The following is a 25380-nucleotide window of genomic DNA, read 5'->3' as shown; positions in this document are numbered from 1 at the left end:
GTTCTGGGTAGTGACATGTGAGCTATCTTCAGGGAACACTGAGTAAACTAGGCTACAGCTCAGGATACTCATGGATAAGGATTTAAGTAAGGCTAGGAAGGTGGTTGAAACCACACTGAGAAATCCTGACCAATGAGGTTATACTTATTTGATAAGGGTAGGAGAGGAGAAGGTGAGATACACAGAGATTATCTTTAGCAAGTTGAAGTTAGCAAAAGCTTACAGGATGGAGCAGAGGGCAACTCTAATCAGCCCATGAGCGTGGCCAGAAGAATGTGACTGGCCTAGATCAATGGTGTTCAGCTGCCTGAAGTGGGAGCTGGGGTTGAGCGTGCAGATAGATATCGGATGATGAGGAGTAAAATATGTTTTGAAAAAGCATAATTATTATACTCATTGTTTTTATAATCAAAACTTCAAAAACTGTCACTCTGTGAAATCCCCTTGGGGGTCGGGATGTTCACCTCATTTTAAAAGTTGCTGCACCCTAACCTCCAATGTCCTTTCTAGTTGCAACCTCATTTGGATGACTTTATTTTGTGGACAAGTAGGCTAAAGCTAAAAGAGGTGACATGGTTATAATCAGTGTCAGAGCTGGAACTAGACCCTGAGCCTTCTACAGTCCAGGACCGTGTTCATTCCACTGCACCATATATCTGTGATGGTTTTCATTTTACAAATGTAACAATTTGGGCAAGGAGGGATATAGCTGGAAAAGCTCACTATTTGGATCCAGATATTCACTCCCTGTTTTGTGCTGCTTTCTGTCAGAGACTCCTGTTCTGATAGCCATTGCAGGAAACATGAATTTGTAAAATAGGCAGGCTTTCCACCAAAGTCTCTTATTGGAGCAAATTTTACTTTGACCATACCACATTCCAAACCGTGACCATAATACAACTACAGGAATTCAAAAAGATAAAACTCCAAAGCAACGTGTAGCAGCCACATTCCAAGACCTCCTATCTGTCAACCCAAGTCATATATACATTTACAGCTTTTAAAATTAGCGTCTGTTTCTCATTTCCTATTGGTCTACCGATGCCTTGACTTTTTCCCATTCATTATTTAATTAATTTATCTATTTCCTTGTGTCATTCCCAAGCGTGCATTTCTCATAAACTTTAAGGACAGTTTTTGAAAATTAAAGAATATTTTTCCTCAGTAATGTTTTCATAGATATAACTTTTGAGAACAATTTCTTGAGAGATGTTTTAGGAGTTGTATTCTAGGACATATTATCTTCATGGTCTTCCCCCTGGTAGGATGGATAAATGATCTTGCCTTGAGAATTGCACTGAATTCTCTGGTTTCCATGTAAAAGATAAATATTCCACTTACAGAAGCTGCAGGAGTTCTGTAGAGTTCAAGCAGGCCTAAAGTTTAGGCCTGACGGAACGGCATGTCTGGGAGTGATCAGGGGAAAAAGACTGATTCTCACAGGATATGCTGAGCAATGGGAGTGAACTGTTACCAGTTAACTTGTGTCTAGTGAGTCTCCTGAGCATCTGCTAGGGAAGGGCAGCTGCAGACTTAACAAACCTTTCCTGAGAAAGGAAACGAGAGCTTCTCAGGTACTGAACAGGAACCTCACCCTTGCCTGGGGTATCAGTGAGAGCTGGGCAGCGGAGCTTGCCTCTCCAACTGGGAGTGCTGCTGACTCTGGCCCCATGCAGCTGTCTCTGTCTAAGAAGTTGTACTCTTCACCCGCAAAGTGTCTTCTGGTCAGTTACACCACTGCCCCTTACGGCAGCCAAGTGACAACTGACCATAGTGCTGTGTGATATGCGCCTTGCAAATGATGCAATGACTAAGGGTGCTGTGAGCAATTAGGGAGGGAAGGAAAAGGGAAGATATAGGACAAGAAACACCACTGGAGTTGGGATTTTGCCAAGTGGAGAAAGGGTATGCATGTGCCTATGTGCGGAGGGGCAGAGGAATTTAAGCAATAAATAAACAAGGCATGGACGTGGTAAGTGCACAGATGTACTCAGGAGATGGAAAAGAGAACTGGAATCCATGAGGGATTAGGCTGGGGTCAGAGTTTGAAGAACCTCATTCGCTGAGAGGAAATTTAAGTTCATCCTGCAGAAAAATCTATGAGACACGTTCTTATTGTTATACTATTGTGATTCTCTTCTTGGATGGTCTGGGTTTAGAAAGAACACCAATAACAGTAGGTGTTTGAATCAAATATCAAAGTGTCCAGAGGCCTGAAGACCAATCTGAAGCTTTTGTAGGAGTCAAGGTCCCAGAAGGTAAGGGCAACAACTAGGAAAGAAGCAGTAGCAATGAGGGCAAGGCATGGGAATTACTTCCATGGGATATATTCTCTGATGTGAAATTACTGAATCACGCAAAGGGTGTAGTAACTTATATGGCTCAGGACAAATAACTTACATTGCCATTACCATACATACAGATGTTTCCCCATTAGTTGGCCAGTCTTTGTTAGGATATGCCTTTACTTTTATTGCTTTGGTCAATGCAACCACTTTCTCATAAATTCTCTGTATTTACACTTATTTCATTACTGGAAAAATTAAAGATTTTATTCCTAAAATTTGATTTAGCATTTATTTCTTCGGCTATCACTACCTCGATTGTTTCTTAGCTGTGTGAGTAAAAGGCCTAGCCTTGTCCTTGGCACAGAATAAGACTTCAGTAAGTTATGGTACTTATACTCTGTTGAAGCTTTTGCAATCTTTTATCTATAGGATATATTTAAAATCTATACTTCATTACTTATATGAATATTTTGTTTTGTTAGTTTTATTCCACAGAGGTTATTTATTTTACCCAATTTCTTGTTTTCACTAAAAAGTATTATATTTTAAAGCTGGGATAAGTATATAAAATTTTGTTATATAAGTTTGGTGGATGTTAAAATTATATACAAGCTGGTTTTATTTCGGAATTCTCTATTTTTGTCCATTTTTCTACCTTCATGTTTTTGAATCGGTAAAGTACTCTTTTAAAAGAGTACTTTTAACTTCATACATGTTCTGAATCTGGTAGGACATGTTTTCCTTCAATATTCCTTTGTTAGTGATTTCTGATACTCTTCCCGTTTATTTATTTTGTAGGAATTTTAGAACTACTCTGTGAAGATATATAAAGTAATATTTGGGCATCTTAATTGGAATCTTGTTAAATTCATAAATTAATCTTAAGAGATATTGTCACTTCTATCTGAGTATTTATTCTTTCCTGTCAGGAGCATATATATCTACTTTTATTTTAATCTTCCCTACTTTCCCATTATATACTGTTGTTTTCTTCAGCAAAGGACTGGGAGACAGAAGACCTCATTTTCAAATCAGATTCCTGGGAAACTGACTTCCCCAACCATATTCTTGGGAAAGTGATTATATGCCTATTCCTAAGAATCATGTGAAGGTGGTTCTACTGAAAATCGACCTCAGATCCACGTTATTTCAGTGGGATGAATATAAATAATTTTCCTCAGATATAAACAGAGGGTGTTAATGCATGTTTGATTATCTAGTCATTAGATTGCTGTAAGGGTTATGAAATTATGTATTCAAAATTATTTGAAAATGTTACAATATAAACAAGGGCATGGTATAATAAAATGTAATTTTAAAAATGTTTTCCCGGACAGTAAGATTCTAGAGGAAAGGAACCACATTTTCTCCTCTTGCTATCCACAATATGGTGCCAAACCACACTACGAACTCAGTAAATACTTGTATGTTAGGGGAATGAGTAGATAGTGATAAAATTTTTTTAAAAATTAAAAGGAGAAGGAAAGGTACGGTCTAGAGAGAACGACTTTAATCTTACTGGCACATTTATTTCATCTCATATACAATTGTATTACAATTCAACATTGATCAGTATATTAATAGCTTTCCTTCTGCTGGGTCCCCCTGTAGCAAAATTTTATACCTTTATATTAATGTGATGTAAGTTACTTGTGTTCCTAGAACCTTTCTATTATTTCCCCCTTAGTGTAGCTGCTCTGCTGAAAATGAGATTGTAGCTGGGAACTGAGAGAAAAGGGAGATGGGAGGGGAGGGAAATGTTATATAATTATCCTACATTTGACTCCAGAGCAAAGGATCAGGAATATGCCAAGATCACGGTAATAACCATTGTCATGCCAGATACTAACCAGAAGCTTTCCACATACTGTTCTTAACCTCAAATTAAAGGTGAACCAGAAAGACTTCTGTCTGCCAAAAATGTAGTTCAGGTTTTTACTTTCCTTTGCAATCTTTCTGCTCCCCGCCGCCCATGCCTAAAACTTAAAACTACTTCTCCCACAGTGTAGGGAAAGAAGAATCCTGATGTAAGGCTTTGGCTGTTCATAGAAAAAAGTATTTGGTTTAGAGTTATCACTTGTGAGAAATTATTAAGTATACAAGCACATTCCATTGATTTGCTATCTTAAGTATTTGCTTCTTCTTTTTTTAAAAACAAAACAAAACAAAACAAAACACCATCTTAAGGGCTAACAATGTGACCTTGTCATGAGAATTGGCCGAAGCTAAAAATATTTGCATTGAGGAGCTTCTAGGCTTTTTGGTTCATTTGTAACATGGAGTGTGATGGATGCTTTACGTGGCAGAATGACCTTTCAATTTTCTGGATTAAAAATAATTAAAATAATGGCAAGAATGAACTTTTAAGGTTCAGCATCATTAATGTCCTCTTCTCATCCAAAATTCATTAAAGACTCATTCCGTATAAACTCTGAAGAGAAGTCCATGAGTCTTATAATAAAATCTGCATAGTAGTTTTGAAAGCAATTCCCTCCCCCCTCCCAAATTATGTAACTGTGCTTGAAATCCTCAGTGTAACTCAAAGGAGTAGATAGGGTGGGTGGTTTTATTATTATTTCTCTTTCCCATCTTCTCCTTTGTATGGTACAGATGGATTAACTGAGGTTAACCTAGAAAGCTACAGGACCCAGTCCCAAACCTGATCTTCTGACTTTAATTCTTATAAATGTTCCTGGCCTCCGCCCACTAGATGCCAGTAGTACCCTCCCCTCCCCACAACAGTTGTACCAACCAAAACATCTCTGGGCGCTGCCAAATATCCCCTGGGGGTGGAGGGCAAAACTACTCCTAACTGACACTATAAGCTTTCCAAAATGCCATCACCGTAAGTGATAATTAACTCCATTCCCACAGAGAGCAACTCGACTTCATATCAACTCAGCTTAATGGGACACAGTTGCTAGATGTGTCTTCAGACACGAGCTGGGTTGTCTCCAGCAAGAAGGCTGTGGGCAGTACTCTTATATTTGTTAAAAGTTCTTTATTCAACACAGATAGACTCACCCAGACTAAGGCAGATATCTTGGATAGGCTTGATTTTCTCTCTGATGGGCCACAGATCATGATGCATATTAAAGAACTATGGTGGTCAGTAGTGCTTTTCATCAACTATTTCTGCTCTCCTCCATTCTGGGTTCAACACAAGATTGCATTTCCTGGCCCTCCCCCCCCCACCCCCTTATAGTTGGGCAGTGCCTTGCAACAAGTTCTGGCCAAAGAGTCGAGTGGAACCCTATGTCACTTTTAGGCCAGAACAGTGAATTGCTAATAAAAGAATGTCCTAGCTTTCTCTTGCATCTGGCACAGTAACTGGTAATGTTTGTGATGGTGGTTGCTTGGGTCTCTCTATAAGCTTGGGACCCTGAGTGACCATACGAACAGAACACTACTGCTCACCTGCAATAAACATAGAGCATGAATAAAAAATACGTGTTGAGTGTTTTAAGCCACTGAGATTTTTAAGGCTGCTAGCTTAGCATAATTTAGCTTATTCTGACTGATGGAAGAACTGAAAGATGAGAACAGATTGAAAAATAGATTTAGGTTAAATCAAGGTCATTTACATGAAAACAGAAAATATAATATAAAACCACTTAGAACTTCCTTAAGTCTTAGGGTTCTCTATTTTCATTCACTAACTCTCTAATATTTGGAAATCATTTCAATGTAGGTTTTTAATATATCTGATACAGTATGTAAACTACATTATTCTATTACACCAAACTTATTCTTTCATTCATTCAAATAGTATTTATTGAACAGTAAATATATACCAAGTATTATTTGGAATATCTTCCCACTTCATATTGTTTTTGACACCTTTCTTGTGATGAAGACAGACGGCAGAAAGAAGAGGGAGTTCACTTTAATATCTAAGGAGTGATATATTTAGGAAATGAATTTGAGGTTTTGCAGGGGTTCTTTGTTTATTTGTTTTTAAACTTTCCATTTGCAAAGAGCTTATTAGAGAAAATGGAAATGATTTCATTTGAGTAGCCAGGAATTTTCCACCATTATCACCTCTTGCTGTCTTACCCGTAAAAGAGGGATGATTTTGTGGATTTCCACATAGAGGAGAATAGCAGAGAGGTGGGCTGACAAGGTTTGAATTGTGGATTGATAGTTGGATGGATGCGTGATTTCAGGCAAGTGCCTTAACCTCCCTGTTTCTGACTTTTCTCAGCTGCAATATGATAATCACAAAAGTGCCTAATTCACAGGGCTGTTGTGATGAATAAACAAGGCAATGCACAAAGGGCTTCTAATAGTACCTGGCACATGCTAAGTGCTCTAGGAACTGATGGATAATGCACTGGAGTTAGACTACTTCCGTGATGCAAACATCACAGAAGATGTTTGTTTTATTCACCACTTCATCTTAAACATCTAGTTTAGTGCTTGGCATAAAGTAGATATTTAAAAAACATGTATTGAACACATACAGAAGTGAGTAGGGATGAGGAGACTGACTCCCAGGTTCTACTCCTAACCTTGCCACTACCTACTGCCCGTCTCGCCCACTGTGCCCAGCTGTGAGCACTTGGAATAGTCCCTGTCCTAGATCTAGCATCTCTTTTGTAAACTGAAAGGATCATGCAAAAGAATGATAAACTATGTAGCTATAAACTAGAATCGATAATCAACTACTACACTTTTCAGAAAAAGGATGATAATAACCTTTCCACAACATAATTTGAAAATAATCAACAGTATGAAGACTCTACAAAGTTGCTCTACTGTGGTTTTAACATTTTCAAAAGAAATTTAATGGAGATTGTCTGCTTCATCAAAAAGGGCAGTAAAACTCACTAGCACTAATGCCATCACTCAGAGATATGCTACCTTTCCCTACAAGTTCTGTGTAGAGGGAAGGAGAAAGAAGTTGGATATAGAGTAATTAATGTACAAACTTGCAGCTAGAGTAAGAATAAGTCCTGGAGATCAAAAATACAGCATAGTGATTATAGTCAACAATACTGTATTATATACTTTAAAATTGCTAAGAGACTAGATCTTACATGTTCTCACTGCGATAAAGAAATAATTATGTGATGTGAGAGAGACCTTAGCTAGAGCTACACTGGTAATCATATTGCAATATGTAAATGTATCAAGTTATCACATTGTACACCTTAAATTTATACGATGTTATATGTATAAGTCTTACCTCAAGGGGAAAAAAAAAAGAGTAATTTAATGGTCCTGCCATCATGTATTAAACCTTTCTTGGTTTTCCAATACATCTAGGCTTGGTATGTGAAAGAGCAAAACTTGACTCATAAGGAGTGTAATCAAAGTGACTTAAGCCTTCAAAGTCTCAGTTTTTCCATCTATCAAATGCGATAATAATACCTATGCCTTTGGGATTATCATGAGCATTATATGGAATAACCTGGCAAAGGACCAAGCAAGAAGCAAACTTTCAATAAATAATAGCAATTAACAGGATAATAATGATTATTATTGCAATTATTTACAAGAAAACCACTTCCTCACAAATGTTAACAGTGTTCAGAGTTATCCTTCTGGCTGATACTGCACAGTGTATAAGTTGGTTTTAGGATATGGGTTTTAGATATGTTAGTGGAGCACCTAGAAGAGATAACAGGCAAAGAAATGTATGCCTGCTAGGTAACCCTTTGCGTGAAGTGCTGGATGGTGAGGTGGGGAAAAAAAATTAATGTTTAAACTTAGAGAAGCAGTTGGGTCAGAAAACAAGAAAATGGAAAGGTAGCACAGCATAGTGGTTAAAAGTATTATGTATTGATAGTTATGTGACTTCACTTAATTTCTCTGTGCCTCAGTTTCCCCACCTAAGAAAAATGGAGACAGTAATACTGAATGAGACTGTTAAGAAGAGTTAACATTTATAAATGGCTTAGAACAATGCCTGAAATACAGCAAGTGCTATATATCAGTGTTTGTCAAACCAGGACAGTGATACAAATGGCGGAAGTTACACAGAACTGCCTGTGAAGAAACCTTTGGAGTAAAGACTAGCAAGGTGGCCTTCTAGGAGCACAACCTGGAAATCTACCAGGCTCAGTCATCCAGCCAACAACTTGGGCTCCTCCCATGTGCAAGGTGAAGTTCTGTAGCCTTAAAGAGAATTGATTCATATTTGACATGACAGAGATGGGCCAGAGGCAAGGGCAGAAAGGAGCTCCAGCTGGGACTGGGAGTAACAGAAGTGTGTACGTAGGTAATATGACCCTTCCTATGGTCTTCCCCAGCATGCCCTGATGATCCCACAGCATCCTAGGTCCCTGTTAACTATATGTAAGTGTCTCCCCAAGGCAGGGCTCTCTGAGGTGCAGACTGAGTCCTGTTCACTGTGAAATCCCCCTTCCACAGTGCTCAGCAAGTATGTGTTGAGGTCAAACCAAAGTGAGTAAAAGATTGAGCCTGTAATTACTGAGCACTCAGTTCTTGGGCCCCTAATTGCTCCCCATCCCACTTTCAATCCCCAGTGCTGCTCTAAATAGCTCAGTGTTAACGTGTGGGAAGGGAGAGCTGTGATCCCAAGGACATGGCCCTTGAGTGAGAACCTAGTCTTCTTTGTAGTGGTGGCTTAGAATTACCCAACAGTGAAGCTGGCTACAAAGCCTTCTGCTTAGGGATATTCTCGAGCCTCTTTCCTCAGTTCATCCACAAACACCTCAAAACCGGCACAAACAAAACTGAACTCACTAGCTTTGCAAATGAGCTGATTTTTTTCTTCCTTCTTTCTTTTTCTTTTTTTAAAAATTTATTTATTTATATTTTTGGCTGTGTTGGGTCTTCGTTTCTGTGCGAGGGCTTTCTCTAGTTGCGGCGAGCGGGAGCCACTCTTCATCGCGGTGCGCGGGGCCTCTCACTATCGCGGCCTCTATTGTTGCGGAGCACAGGCTCCAGACGCGCAGGCTTAGTAGTTGTGGCTCACGGGCCCAGCTGCTCCGCGGCATGTGGGATCTTCCCAGACCAGGGCTCGAACCCGTGTCCCCTGCATTGGCAGGCAGATTCTCAACCACTGCGCCACCAGGGAAGCCCCTTCCTTCTTTCTTGACAGCCATCCATCTATCAAATTCTTTTCTGTGTTTTCCTTGAGAATCTCTCTCTCCTACAGCCCCTCTCACTAATCTCTCTTTCACCACCTCACAGAATCACACTTGGATGACCGCTGCAGAGTCTTACTGCAATTCTGCCTACATATCACTGCAAGATAAATCTTCCTAAAATACACGCTTTATCATATTTCTTTCCAGTTCAAGACTGAGGCTCCCTATTTTTTACCTTTACCTAATCTACTTTGCTCATCCTCCATACTTTGGCCCTACCCTGCCCATGTATTACTTACTTATTAAGTTTCGCATGCAGAATCTTCTATCCTACTTAGTGACCTCATAGCACTCATCACTGAAATTGTTCTCTCATTTAAGTACAATATCTAAAATACTTGCTTCTCTATGCTTTGCCCATGTTGTTTCCCCTTTTGGAATACCCTAATCCTTTGGCTATTCAAGTCCTAGCTCTTCAACTAACATTCTACTATAAGCCACATGTGTCAGTACTAATATATAATTATATTATCCTGTGTTTCCCTCTCCATTTCCCATCCTTATGCAAAAGTGTTCCCTCTTCAAGAAAACTATAAACTGCTTGAGGGCAGGGAGTTTACATTTTTATCTGTTTATTCAACAAATATTTATTGCGTTCCAGCCTTGTACCAGGCACTGCACTAGGCTCTGAGGTACCGTGATGAACAAGATAGTCATAATCTTTGTCCTCCCAGCACCTACATTCTAATGTTTATGTGTATATGTGTGTGTGTGGGGGGGGGAGTGAGATAAGAAATTACACATAATTATATGATTAGAAACTGAGGGAGGCACCATGAGGTAAAAGTATAGGGTGCCATGAGACCACTGCAAAGCTTCACACTGAAAGAAAATGCCCTCGAGCTGAGAGTGAATGAATAAAGTATAAATAGGCAAATGTGCAAAGGTTTAAAGAAGCCTGGAACCTTAGAGGAACTGAGAAAAGTTTGGTGTCCATAAGTGCAGGGGGCAGAGGATGAGCCATATCAGATGAAGCTACTGAGGTACAAGCTGGGTGTACTTCCTTGTGTTGTACCAGAATCAAAGAGTACTTGCTAAGTGAGGGTAAACTTTAAGTGGTCCTTAAGAGTCATAAAGCATGATGACAGAGGCCATTTCTGAACTTTTCTTGTCTGTATACTTGGAGTTTACAAAAGAAAGCTGGATACCCAAAGCTTAAAAAATATGAACACCTAAGTGCTTAGGACGGTGGTTGGGATGCTCATCTTACTGACCCAAACCTGCCCAGTGAGGATGCAGGGTGAAGGAAATGGCTTGGAACAGGCTCCATGTGGCATTAAGGATGAGAAGACTTGCTGCTATCAGCTTTGGATTTTTGTTTGTTTCTCAAGTTCAATAAAAAAGGCATGGACCAATGACAACTATGATATGTGTCTACTCCACATTGCAAGTTTGATGCCAAAATGCTTTACACAGGCCACCTAACAGATGGTAATGTATTTCAGCCATTACCAATGTGAGTAGGAATCAAACCAGTGACCCCAGAGGTGAGAGGGTGTATATCCAATTACAAATTCCCACTTTCCTTAAGTGTTAAGATGCTTAAAGCAATATATGTTATTTACATCAGAATGCATTGTATAAACTATATTTGATAAAAGAGATGACTTCACGTTCTCAACTTAAATCAAAGAATGCTTACTTAAGTATTTTTTTAATTGAATCACACTTTAATGCCATTGTATAATCTTTTGGTTAACAGTGCTCATCTTGATTATTCTAACAAAGGGAAACATGGAAATTAATACTGAAGTTGTACAGCTTATGTCATCTATAAAAATACACACCAGAAAATTCAAAAGAAATACCTGGGACATCTGTGAAGGTTTCTCCAAGGACAGATACGTGGAAATTGAGTCTTAAGTCCTTAAGATGCATCAATACCTTAAAAAAACTCTCTGGATCTTTATCATGCTCCCTGGAAATAAAAACACAAAACAAAACTTGTGATATCTTAGGGTATGTGTTAGGAAAAGTGTTTTCACTTCTCATAGTATCAATTCCTCTCATGGTCTACTGTTAGTTAGGAGAGCCTCTGGCATCCAAGCTGAGATCCTCCCTCACCCTTATACTGTAGCATTAGTATTGAGTGTTTTCATGAATCTAATTTCTCTATCATGGATCAAAACCCAGTCCTGTTGAAGTCTCAACGCTCTGCAGCCTTTTATTAAAGGCTGTTTTTTCACATTTTTTGGTTAGACTATAGAAAGTCTAGCTTATTTTCCTTTCTCCTAAAATGGTTAATTTTCCACTTAACACAGGTTTTTAACAAAAGAAAAGACCAGTCTTCAAAGGACGATTCTCTACTGATCATGAGAATGTACCAAAGATGCTTTTCATTTCCATGAGACTGAGTACCTCTCTCTCACATTTACTGAGCCTCTTTGTGTCCGCAAGGAACACACAGTTTAGGGAGTGAGATTACAGACTCTCTCACTAATCTCTCATTTTTAATAATTGAATGGAGAATTATAAATACATCAAAAGGGGGTAGGCCTGAGTCTAAGTCCACTGAGTATTAACTTAGGAGTGGAGGTTAGTCAACGCATAAAAGAATAGTAATAAAGATAATTCTTTCATTTAGTAGAAGCTTTGAAAAAAAACATGGATTATTTTTGTTTGTTTAGCTTGTCAGTCTTCTTTGTAATGACAGAATGAGAGGCTAAAGGACACTAAAATTTAAAAAAATCACCAATTCAAGAAATCACACTAAAATGGAATGACTTATTTTTTACATTCTAAGGTGTGAATATTTCAGTATTTCTTGCATTTAATTACACTGTTTTAAATTATCTTATTTCAGACAGATGTGGACCAGATGTCTTCAAAATATTTGTTTTTTCATTTATAATTCAGAATTTAAACTTATTTTCTATATTTCAGAGAAATAGTTATATATCAGCAATTGAATTTCTCATTTACCAACTAATTATGTAAAATAAATCTGTAAATTGATCAAACTGCTATATGAAATATGAAAATTATATCATTCAGGAAATCTCATGAAAAATGACATCTGCAACCCTAAATGTGTTAATTCACAATTCAGTCAATATTTTCAGTATCAAGAATTAAAACAAATGCATCTTCTGATTAACATTTTAAAACGGCATGTATAATCTCCTGGAATTGTAAGATCTTATAGAATTAGAGTTCTGTAACAATTTATTTTAAGCTCTCAGTTTGATTTGCTTCAAATAATAAAGAATGCAGTGGCAAAATATTCATTGCTTTTTAAGATGATGGGTATTACACACATGTACCATTGGGAAGTTTTTGGGTAATTCTCACACATACTACTGCTGTGGGCAAGAACAAAGACTCAAAACAGTTTAAAGTAAAGAATACACCATATGTTATCTTCAACCATATCAATCAAATAGCTACCACCTAACCTGTAATATATGTTATTTTACTCTGACTCTCTTGGAAATATGTAGATGAAAAGAACGGAAACAATATGACATAATATATTTTAAGGAGGGAGTAACACCACAGGGAAATCTAGCCACTCAATTCTCTAAATTTTTCATTTTGAGTTCCAAAAATTTTGGCTATGGGTCCCTGAGAGAATATCTATTCTAAATATTTCCTGCTGCTTGTTTGTTTGTTGGTTGGTTTGTTTTGTATTAAAGTAAAAGTAGATGTGGCTTGGGCTTGGAAAGAGGTTTAATCGGGTAGAAGTTGTAGTTCTTAAAAGATTCCCATGTGAGTATTTTCAAAGCAGCAGGCTTCATGAACCTGTATTTTCAGTGTTTCTATACAAGATAAATGCATGACAATCCTACTGTATTCTTAAGATATTTTTTATAGGTGGACAAAAGCTTTCATATTCAATAGTCACTTTGCATAAGAACACAAAAGAGATTTGCATGAATCTCCTCTCTTTTTGTTTGAACTATAATATATGGATGAATGTAAGGTGAGATTCTTCTTCCACATAATTATCCCTCAGAAAAAGAGGCATCTTATCTAAAGTCCTTATAAAGTCTCTCATGATACCAGGCACTCTCTCAATTACTTTATTTTGAACAAAGTACAGTTTAGGGAAATAGCATTAACCTGAGACGCCAACTGATGAGAATTTTGGATAGTTTTAGCAGTCATTCACTTGATGGGACCGGTAAAAACAGACGCCAAGGGATTTAATACTGAGTTAGTAATTATTTTGGGAGACATGACCTAAAAATTCAAAGTGTTTTTGAAAACAAGTATTTTAAAGATCACTAAAAAAAGTAATAGAGTAAGTGGTTACTGGAGACTATGGGTAGTAAGTGGGTTTTTATAGCCAGAGAAAAGATTTCCAGTGATGGCATCATACGGTTTCACAATCTTGCACCCCAAACCGCTTAGACTGAATTCCAGATGACAGGTGGCGGAAACATGCCAGCTGCCTGAAAAGGTGGTACCATTCTGATGTCAAGAATGCATGGGAGGGGGAGTTGGACTAAAACTACATCATAAACTATAAGGTTGAGAAAAGAGCAATACTTCTAAAAATATTCTACATGATATATGCTTTAAAGTATTATCTATGTCTAAATTAGTAGATTATATATTATAAGTATGTACTTATAAGTATGTAATATATACATATTATAAGTATGAACTTGGCTAGTTCATCTACGTCCCTCAAAGTTTACATAGTCAATTTAGCTGAAAATATTTCTGGTTTTCTCTTTAGACAAATGGGAAATTGCCTACTATTCAGAGAATCATTAAAGATGTGCACAAATATTCAGCCACAGACATATATCAAGGCACGGATATATCAATGACAGAGCTCAAAATATTTTGTCAAGAGAGGAACTCACTGCAGATATCCAACAGTTCATCCATGGGTCTTATCCTAGCACCCATAATATTAATGAACCCATTTAGCAGAGAATGTGAATCTGTCTTAAATTCCCTTCTAAGAAATCTAAAGTGAAGTTCTCATACTTACGATTTTAGCATAAAGCATGAAATACAGGATGAGGGATTAAAAAATAACATATTGGGCTTCCCTGATGGCGCAGTGGTTAAGAATCTGCCTGCCAATGCAGGGGACACGGGTTCGAGCGCTGGTCCGGGAAGATCCTACATGCCGCGGAGCAACTAAGCCCGTGTGCCACAACTACCGAGCCTGTGCTCTAGAGCCCACGAGCCACAACTACTGAGCCCACATGCCACAACTACTGAAGCCCACGTGCTTAGAGTCTGTGCTCTGAAACAAGAGGAGCCACCGCAATGAGAAGCCCGTGCACTGCAAGAAGAGTAGCCCCCACTCGCTGCAACCAGAGAAAGTCCGCGCACAGCAATGAGGACCCAACTCAGCCAAAAATAAATAAATAAATAAAAATTAAAAAATAAAAATAACATATCGAGTGCCCCTTTTTGTCAACAGCTGTCAGGATAAAACACACATTTAATGGTATCGTCAATTCTTTATAACCACATTTGTAGACTTATCGGCTCCTGAACTCTCTTCTTCTGCTCTCATCAATTGCTGGTAGGGATGTAAACTGCAACAATATTTTAGAGGGCAATTTGGTAATGTACATAATAAGCCTTAAATTGTATATAACTTTTGCCACAGTAATTCCAATTTAGAAAAGCTACCCTATGAAATAATTAAAGAGGTGTACAGAAATTCAGCCAGAGTATGTTCATAACAGCATTGTTTATAATAGCAACCACCTGTAAACAACATAATGGCATGATAAAGAAATATACTTTGACACATACATATGATACAATACCCTGCAGCCATGAAATAATTTTGTAGAAGTATATTTTTGACATGGAAATATATTCAAGAAATACTGTTAAGTAAAAGGGAGGTGACAGAGCAATACGTATTTTATGATCTATTTTTGTAAGACAAATGGATGTATGTGCCTAGAAAAAAGTCTGGGGTGAACTATACCAAAATGTTTACAGGGTTTATCTGTAGGGGCTACATTATAAATGTTTCTCTTTTTCTTTTACATGTTTTCTATCATTCCTTTAATAAATATTTTTTATGTCAATCATTTTAATGCTTTAAGGAACCACCTCTAACATTCTGCCATAAAACTGTATTCATAAGGATTTTTGCTTAACTTTGTAGCATTTTTAGTATTTATAGTGGCATAATTCCTCATTTACTGTGACACTTCTAGATTTGACAGCTGCCCATCAAGCAAACTTGATTCGTCATAAAACATTCTAGAAGATGAGTCAGAGTCCAAGTCTCCCAATAATTCCCACATTCTTGACTAGGTAAGAATGAAACAGTCTGGCTGGGAATTCATTCCTGTGCAGCCCAACTATGGCAGAAGAGACCAGAGCAGAATATTTCAGGCTTACTGGAAGCAGCAGATATAGCAAGAACAGCTTTTATTCCCAAATATTATTCAGAACATTTGAAAAGCATAAACTGTTTCCATGTGTTTTTTCTTCCTATATCTGTTCTCTCTCTGTCGCCTTTCCCGTTTAGTTTTTTAGAGCTAAATTTCTTCTTATTCCTCACTTAACATTCATTCAGTAAATATTTATTGAGGATTGCTAAGCTTCTCCATACTTGTCACTTATACTCAACTGTTACCCTTTCCTGTTTTCCCACATAACTTTATACTTATTGAATGCAATCACTTTGATCTAGTTCCTTGCCTTGCCTGGGTAGAAACCTGGCTCTTTTCAGATGCCGTAACTTTCCCAGCAGCATGTCACTCTGGATTGAGAGGTCCATGAGGGGAAGATAAATGATGCCTGCTTTATTCACTACTAAGTACCCAGTGCCTTGCGAGTGGAAGACATTCCTTGTGTTCATCAATATTCGGTTCTTCTTTTTTTCTGGGCACACGAAAGACTCCACATTCATCCCCTTGAAGTAGGAGAGGCCACAGGACCAGTTCTGACCAATGGATTGCAAGCTGACTGATGTGTGTCACTTCCAGGTAGAAATTTCTAAGAGCAGTTCTGGACAGCACTTTCTCTGTTGTAGTGATCCTTGCAGAGGTCTTGTATTAAGATGGTTAGGTTAAAAGAGTGAAGTGGTCTGGACAGCTACATGGAGAAGAGTTGCCCAATAAAGCCATCTAAACATGCAGCAGACTTTGAGTTGGTGAGAGAATTAAACTTCTGCTGTGTTTAAGCAACTGAGATTAGGGGGTTTTTATTACTACAGCATAAAGTGGCCTATGCTGACTAATACATTATCTGTGGCATAAAATTAGCTGCTCTAAAAATATTTGTTGAATGAATAAAGGTGTAGGAAAAATAAATTACATTTATAGAGCTCCTGCTATGTGCAGGATCCCATACTAGGCACCTAATCATAATCTTAATTAAGCCTCTCAACCAAGTGGTCATAGAAATATAACTATTCCTTCATTTAAGATCACACAGAAGAGACTGAGTCTGCATTTGAAATCAGGTCTCATCACTCTAAAGTCATATTCTTTCTTCTGTACAGTCTTTGACTTTTCCATTTCTTTCTTCCTACATATAATGAGAAGAAAAAGAGAGTTGGTACCTTCAGTCCCTGGTTTTGTTTCCAGATCATCAAGCGATGGACATGTCTTAGACTGCTACTTGAGGTTAAAACCCATTGGATAAGAGATGGCAATAAGAATAATGGGAAGTAATATGGAATTATATGATCTCTCAACACCATGGTTTCAAATTTCTTCACCTTTTCTGATACCCTGCTAACCTCCATCTTTGCTTCCTCATTATGAAGTACCACATTACTTCCAAATTCAGTGATGTGTTCTTTATTCCAAAACATAACGCTTCTATTTACCAGCTTGTGTTAGTTGTTATGATCACTTACTTCTCTATTATCCTTTCTAGGACCATAAACCCTTCACTTCCCTCTATATGCCTGACAACAATTACCAGTTTGGGTTTCCTGCCACAGGTGCTGCTTCTGCTTTTAAAATAGTGCTTCGAATAGAATTCAACCCATAGTCTTGTGAGCCATCAACTTCTCAGCCTCTCCTCCATCTGATATTACCAGTGTCTGTCTTCCTCTAACTCCACCAGCCCTCCCCACCATCATTTCCTTACAGGAGACTAAAACCAAGAATACCCACTGTGGCTTTCTCTGAATGTTGTTCATCCTGCATTCTGCCCTTTAACTTTACTTTCAGAGGGAGAGTGAAGGGTACAGTTCAGAGAGAAGTGGCTCTGCCACTGATCAGCAATATGACTACTTGTATGTTATATAACCTCACATAGCCTCAGTTTCTTCATCGTTAGAATGGGGTAATGATAATACCTACATTTAAAATGTTAGTTGTTAGACATATATACACTAACTAATATGTATAAAATAGATAACTAATGAGAACCTGCTGTATAGCACAGGGAACTCTGCTTCACTTTGTTGTACAGCAGAAACTAACACAACATTGTAAAACAACTATACCCCAATTAAAAAAATAAATAAATAAAATAAAATGCTAGTTGTTAGGGATGAAGAAATGCCTGGCACCCTGCAGATACACAATAAACTCTCATTCGCTTCATCTTTGGTATTTGTGGTATTTTAATATTTTAGAAATGTTAACCAATTTATTCCATTTCCCTTCTACCTGAACACATTCAAGAAACTAAGATGTTTTATGTTCGTTGCTTCAAGGAAGGCTTGAGACAGGGTAAAAGCCCCCCAACCTCTACCAAAAAAAGGGGCAGTCTTCTTTGTTGGTCACAGAAGCAAAAGCCCTTGTAGAAATGGTAAGGACTTCAGATAGGTACAAGTATTTAAGCAAAATGCTATGTGACAGTAGCATACACCCTCCCACAATGTGTCACTGTTCCACCTCTAGACAAGAAACACGGAGGACTGATGGGGGAAAGTTGAGGAAAACAGAACTGTGAGAGTCCCTGAGGCCATGAACTACACTTCCTGGGTTAGAAGCTGAGGAAGAAGCATGACTCCAGAGAGTGAATGTCTGAGGGTATGTATCTGGGCACACAGTACTAGCGACATTCATGAGAGATTCCCGAGCCATGGTAGGCATAAATGTGGAACCATGGTTTCCTTGAGTGTCATGGAAGAGTCACAGGGCTGCTGGCAGACTGATAAAAGCAAAGGATCCCTCAGCAGTGGCCTGGGAGGAATGAGGACCAGGAAAATGGAAGACAGAGAATCTTGAACGGCTTGAGCTTTCCATCACCATATTGAAATGGGCCATTGCACAGAAATTAAGTCATAGAAAAATAAAATTCTAATTTATGCATATCAGGGTTTCATGCCATCTGCACATTCATATTCTCATCTTTCCTTTTAATAGCAGAGGGAGAGATATCTGCCTTTCCAAATTCAAAGTCTATTAGAGCTCTAGATCTTCTACCTTGTCTCTTTGAGAAATCTGTGTTCTCATGGTCAATTTCCTTCCTAAAGCCTGTGATCCTATTCCCTCCTCCACAATTTCTTCATGTATGTCTTGGGCATTTTTAAGTTATCCTTTTTACCTGACACCATTTATCGATGACAGTAGTTCTAATAATATACTATTTCTAGGTGACTTTTCACAGATCCTTTCATCTTAGAATATTAGCTATATCCCTCCTTTCTTACCTCCTGTGTCTTTCCTACAACTTTCCTCCCATTCTTTAATTCTGTTGGGTGACAATGCTCTCTAACAATACTAATTCCCACCTATGCCCCCCTTCATTCTCATCTTCTTGTATTTTCTCCTACATTTGACACCACTGACCATCTTCTGCTTTCTTAGAAGCAATCCTTGCTTGGTTTCCAAATAGTGTATTTAGACTATAACCTAATGACCTAATGACCAATTACATCTTCCCACTCATTTCATCCAGCAGGCCACCCAGTGAAAATGATATTCAATGAATCATTTTTCCCACTAGGTCTCACAACATGATCTCCTTTTAAATCTCCCCACTGCTAAAAGCTTAGACCCCCCAGGTTGTTTCTCTTCAACAATGATTCCCACTCTTCCCAGATATTGTACACAGTAATTTCACTCAGCTCTCTAACTTGTCAATAAGCTCTCTTTCTCTACAACTTTCGCCAGGAAGCCAATAGAAACCCATGACTCAAATAACTGGTAGGCCATGAAGTGTCTCAATTAAGATGAATTGGGTCTTCCCCACCCTTAGGATGTTACTTAGGCAGCAGCTACTGTTGCACATACTTTTAAAGCATCACAATGTATGTAATTACTTCCTCTCAGACCTGGGAGGTCCTATGGAACTAAGCTCTTTCCCCAGTACATTACTAAGTCCGTCTGTTTCCCTCTGTAATAAAGTTTCTCCTTGTCAAATGTGGTGATCTGGGCTGTAATTTGAAACTGACAAATCATTTAGATTTTCTTTTGTATTATAACATTTCCCTCCAAGAGATGTGTAGAAAATACATTCAGAACTGCTTGCTGGTTATCCTGAGAGCTACTCCTGTAGTCCATCTCCTAGAGTGAGAAATTTGCCTAAGGGAGAAGCCTAGGAAATTCTTTGACATCACTGAGAATTGTTGTGTTTCTACTTCTCATATAGGAAGATGCATGATTTTTGTTTCCTGTTCTACCCTGACTGCCAGGAAGCTTACAGTCAGGTTTTCCCATGCTTAATCTCAGCATCTGTCAGATGGAAATAACAGTACCGAGAATACAAGAATAGAAATTTAAAAACTCACTGGATGGGCTCAATAGTAGAAAGGATATTGCAGAGAATAGAATCAGTGTTCTTGAGGTGAACAGAATTTACTCACTGTGAACAAGAGAGAAAATAGACAAAAATATAAAATAAGAAAGAACCGAACCTCAGGGACCTGTGGGACAGGAACAGAAGACTCAACATTTTGTAACATCACAGTTCCAGGAGGGGACTCTGTATGATTTCTTACAACTGTATGTGAATCTACAATTATTCCAATACAAATTTCAATGAAAAAAATGCATGCTCAATGTAATAAAATAAAAATAATTCTGAAATACATGCAGTATGCACTGAAAGCCCCTATTTCTTACCCCTCCTGATTCTACTCCTCATATGTAACCACTACTAACAACTGTTTGGTGAGTAGGTTTCCTGACCTATTTCTATGCACATGCACAAATATATATTTGTGTGAGTGTATTTTTATATACTTTCCTTACTTTATAAATATGAGATCATTATCAGTCATTCTGCACTTTCCATTTTCACTAAATACATCATAGACATCTACCTACATCAGTGCATATAAATATCTCATTTAATAATGTTTACCTAATATTTCACAATTTAAAGTAAATCCTCCTACTAGTGGACATTTAAGTTGGTTCCAACTTACTGATGTTTCAAACAATACTTAAAGTGACATCTGGTTCTTTTTATAACATTCAAATTTCTCTTTTGTAGAATCCTTATTCATTCTTGTTTTTTCCTCCTACCCTGCAAATGTAGCCATCTCAAATCTCTAACGAAGATCTATTTCTCCTGTTCTACAATGTTTACCTGCCTTTTGGAACTATCCTACTTTCAAAGATTCACCTACTCACTCTGCTATGTTGTAAGTTCCATGAGGGCAGAGCTCATGCCTGTTTACCCTGTATTCTCCATGTGTAGAATTGGGCCTGGCATACAGTTTAAAAAGTTATTATTCTGAACTGACTCCAAATCTAGATCACCTCTCATGAATCTATTCTTTTTATCCCTACCTATTATAAATTTTTTTTTTTTTACTATTTATATAATGAGGTGAATACACAGAGTCTTCACTTGGCTCTTCCAATGACAACTCATCTATAATACTTAAAAACTAAGCTGTTGCCTTGTCGAACACAGCATTAATGACCTAGCTCCTCTTGGGTACTGACACATCCTCATCCTCCCAATATTCCAGGACTCAAGCCTGACACATTCTGAACACAAGGAGGCTGCTTCTAAGTTGTCCTGCTAATCAACTCATTACCAACCTTACTATTTTCCCCTATATAGATAATTTAAGATTGCTTGATAATTTCCATTTCTATAGTACAATGTTATCCCCTCACACCTTGACAACACCACTGAGCTTCAGACTCTCCCTCTGCCAATTCAGCTTCCAGAAAAACTCTTACATTATCCTCTTCTATGTGATTTTCCTTATATATCTCTTCTCTGAAATGCATACTAAAAACCCACTAAATTGAAATTAAGCCACCCTATCCAACATTCAAATATTTCAATCAACTCATTCCCTCAAATGAGTGTTGATACTCATATTCATTCTCATCCTCTTCCTGTCTCTGTGCTGTTTTCCATCCACAGCTCTTGTGTCTATAATTCCTGAGTCTGGAACACACTCTCCCCTCCTCTCTGCCACTCTTTGCCCATTGCCTCTTTCACTGACTTTGAGTTTATTGTTACTAGTAGTCATCCCTGTGAAATCCCATCTCACTCTGAATCCCTGCAAGAACACTCCCAAGTTACTGATGATTCCATGAATGTGTTCTTTTACATTATTTCATATTTATTTGTATGTTGTCCTCTTATGATTCGTCTGAAATCCCTACCACAACAGTGAAACCCTTTGACTCCAGAAGATGGTGGGCACTCAAAATATGATTTTGGAGTGAGTGAATAATAGCTCTGTCATGGCTGAATAGAGTCAGTTATATTTTTTAGATTACAGTAGGATAGGTCTATGAAATGACATGAAGGATCATTTTTTTTTTTTTAATGGACAATTAAACATGGCCTGGATTATTAGATGCCTTTCATCCAAATGAATTTCGATTCTTAATAACAGGTTTTCATATTCAGTTGTGGACATTTTGTCACATCTAGAAATGACAAGGTCTTCAATCATATGGGAAAGAATCTTAACTTGAAGAGAAAATTCCGCTCCAAAACTTCCTTCTGATTTAAAAAATGTTAAAGTAGAAATGGGCAAAGTGACTCATAAAAAATCCTTTCAATGGGAAGAAAAATGCTAAAATTCTGTTCATTTTATGTATTTCATTTTATTTCTAGACCCAAATGAGACTGCTGTGTTTTTTTGGCTGACACAGAGATCTCCTAGAAGAGACATCTCCCTTACTAAGCAGCAACTGCTAAGCATACCAGATTGTCATGGCAATGACTGTGGAAAAGGAGGAACACAGTATGGGATGTCTGTTCTATAAAGACCTGATCAAAATGACGTGTTCTTGTTACTACATATGTTGCATTTTTTCATTTTATAAACAGTATTAATTATGTATCTCCTCTCTTCTCCTACATTCTCATAAATGAAATAAATCTGTATTATTCTACTTAGTCCCTTTCACAATAATATAAAAGAAAAAAGTTCACCCCCAAATTTCATTACCCAGTCTTTTCGGCTTATTATTTAAAGGTATTAAGAACTACTCACATTAGGTACCAAAGATAGACTAATCATTCATATGGAAAAGGATAAAAGATTCTGAATATTGTAATAGCATCACATGCTATAAATTAACTATAATGCTCAAGAAATGGTTCTTCAGAATGAGAAGTCTCATGAACCAAAGTCTTAATTAATTAAATCTACTTATTACTAGGAGGTATCAGAAAAATTTATTTCTGGTAAAGAATGGATAACAAAGAAGAGTCGAGTATGTTATATAGTGTATTTGGTGAGAGATCTTTTTGACTAAATAGTTTGCTTTAGAGGTGTATGTAAACCCCCCCAAAAAGAAGATGCTTATTGAAAGCTAATAATAATCAATTCATCTATAACTATAGTTCTAATGGTGTGTTTTATCAGAATGAATGATGTAAAATAGTTTACATGGACGATACAGCCTAGTGAAAGGAGGGTTAAAATTCTAGTTCTGATATTTAGTAGCTGTAATCCAGGGCAAATTACTAAACCTGTCTGAGATTTAATTTCCTCATCTGTAACAATCTGGCTAATAACACTCAGTTCAAAGAGCTGCTGAGAGGATTAACTGAGATGATGTATATGAAACAATTTTCAGTGCCTGGTAAACAGAAAATACACAATAAAGGATGGTGGTTGTTATAATTATTGTAATCATCATTGTTTTATTCTTCATTTATAGAACTGGGAATTTAAGAATATTCTAGTGAGTTTGATAGTCACCATAATTGGGCAAAAAATAAAGTTTGCTATACTTTACAATCAGTTAATTTATAGTATAAGCGGAATGTGCCATTATTGAGCTTTTCATAGAGTTACAAATGTGATTTAAAGCACAGTTTGTGTTTGTGTATAAAGGCACACATGTCCTTAACTGAATTTTTCTTCTCAGACTGTATCCCTAGTTCTGTCAAGTGCCACCATGAATCTCATCACCCAATCCACGATTAGCCCAGACACCCTCACATCAACAATCAATCCCCGAACCAACTCCTTATTATCACCCAAGTATGTTTTTCCTTTCTTGATATAGTTCAGATGCTCATCATTCCTTCCAAGAACTATTATAACATCATATCAAATCACTGTCCTAAATAATTACAACTGAGATCAGGGGAGTCAATTGTCATTCCCCCCTTCTCCACTTGGACATTACCCAAAGGCAACAAGGAGAACTGGAAATAGAGTGCAAATGTAATCTTCCACAACAATAAGACATCAACCCCCTGAACCACACAATAGATGGAGAAGCTGCCCAAAATAATGAGGATCAAAAAGGCAGACAGGTGGAAGTGAAATGGAGGATATCCTGCGATTCTCAGGGACAGCTGGTAGAAGGCACTTCTCCAAGGTGAAGAGTGCGCTGTGAGTGCAAGACCAAAATCCCTCCTTACCAAGACGTCAACAGGGCTTGTGGGCTGCTGGTACTAAGGGTTTCCTGAGCCTGGTTCAGTCCTGAGAAGCAGAGAATAAAGTGCTAAGTAAGAGATCAGACAGAGAAGGCATTTTTGCAAGAAGTAGTCTGTTTGACAATCATCTTTTCTGGGAGGATTACAGAAATACATTGGCTGGTACATGAAACAATTTTTTTCCTGACATTCATTTTTTTATGTATTAGAATGGCACTGGAAGTTGAATTTCCCATGAACATCCTAAAATAAAGGGAACCTTTTAAAAAGGTAAACATTAAAAAACCTGTTCCTTCTGTTTTAGACTCAGATTTTATGGACTTCATTTTTTTAAAATGAAATCTGTATCATACTTTCCAAATGAGAACTTACCCAAAGATTCAGTAGTATGTGTATATTCAGTTATGACAATATTTTCATTTAGGAAAAAGTTCACCCATATTCTAGAGAGCAGTATGTATTTGAGATCAAAATTGAAGAATTAATTTTTCAGTTTTTTGCATAGAGTTTCTTCAATATTCTAATTTGGCTTTATGTGATTACGTTTTAATACTTTTTCACAGTTATTTAAACTTAAAAGTTAACTTATATATTAGTATATTTTAGACTTCAGAAGTATTAAAATGATGGACAATTTTAACCATTCAAGTCAAAGAAAGAAGTCAGTGGTTTTATATCTTTGATGCATTTACAGGACAGATATGTAATAAATGCCTCTTAGGTGTTTTCATCTGTAAATTGGACTTGCAATATAAAACCCACCAAGGGGAGGTTATAAAGGGGTCTTTTCTTTACTTGAATATCAATTACCTTTAGGAAGAATGCCAAGCAGACCAGCTTTATATTCAAAATGATACCTAACAAAACATTGTGGTTGGTTCTAGGGTCCAAGTGTATTATTTAAAGTATAAAAATTCAGAACAACATAAAATCTCTCATCTAGTGTAAGTTTTTGGCCTTAGGACAAGAATATCCTTGTCTCCGAAGTCAGGAATTTATTCGATGAAGGCGAACTAGGCACCTCTTCGTGCCAGACAGAACTTACACAAGGCACTGGGATGCAAGTATGACTGAAGAGAACAGGAGACCCAACCCTCAAGGAGTCTAAGTTCCAGTCAAGGAGAGAGCCTGTTCCCCCTGTGCTGTGATCTGAGAGATAAGAAGGAAAGTCCATTGTCCACAAAGCTCATCTGTGACTGTTAATGCCTGAAGTTCCCTAAGCCTGGAGCCTTTGACATATCTTGGTTGCACAGTTTTAA

General features: G+C 37.5%; 1 protein-coding gene and 1 long non-coding RNA gene across 19 annotated transcripts in view; one reads left to right on the top strand and one right to left on the bottom strand.

Annotated features, from left to right (window-relative positions):
- Nucleotides 1–21153, top strand: part of LOC309630510 — a 52104-nt gene extending 30951 nt beyond the window's left edge. The window contains exon 2 of the long non-coding RNA XR_014245724.1: nucleotides 18202–21153. This is a non-coding gene — a long non-coding RNA (uncharacterized lncRNA). The remainder of the gene's footprint in view (nucleotides 1–18201) is intronic.
- GTDC1 (glycosyltransferase like domain containing 1) overlaps nucleotides 1–25380 on the bottom strand; it is a 384238-nt gene that overhangs the window by 100803 nt on the left and 258055 nt on the right. For all 18 annotated transcript variants that reach the window (XR_014245700.1, XR_014245701.1, XR_014245702.1 and 15 more), the window contains exon 8: nucleotides 11215–11324. Coding sequence is in view for 13 of the 18 variants with exons in the window: in XM_082395817.1 (XP_082251943.1) it covers nucleotides 11215–11324 (110 nt within the window). In the remaining 5 variants the exon portion in view is untranslated. The remainder of the gene's footprint in view (nucleotides 1–11214; nucleotides 11325–25380) is intronic.

Source organism: Balaenoptera borealis (assembly GCF_965194805.1).
Source record: "Balaenoptera borealis genome assembly, chromosome: 6".
Classification (NCBI taxonomy): domain Eukaryota; kingdom Metazoa; phylum Chordata; class Mammalia; order Artiodactyla; family Balaenopteridae; genus Balaenoptera; species Balaenoptera borealis.
This window is presented reverse-complemented; position numbering and strand designations above follow the sequence as displayed.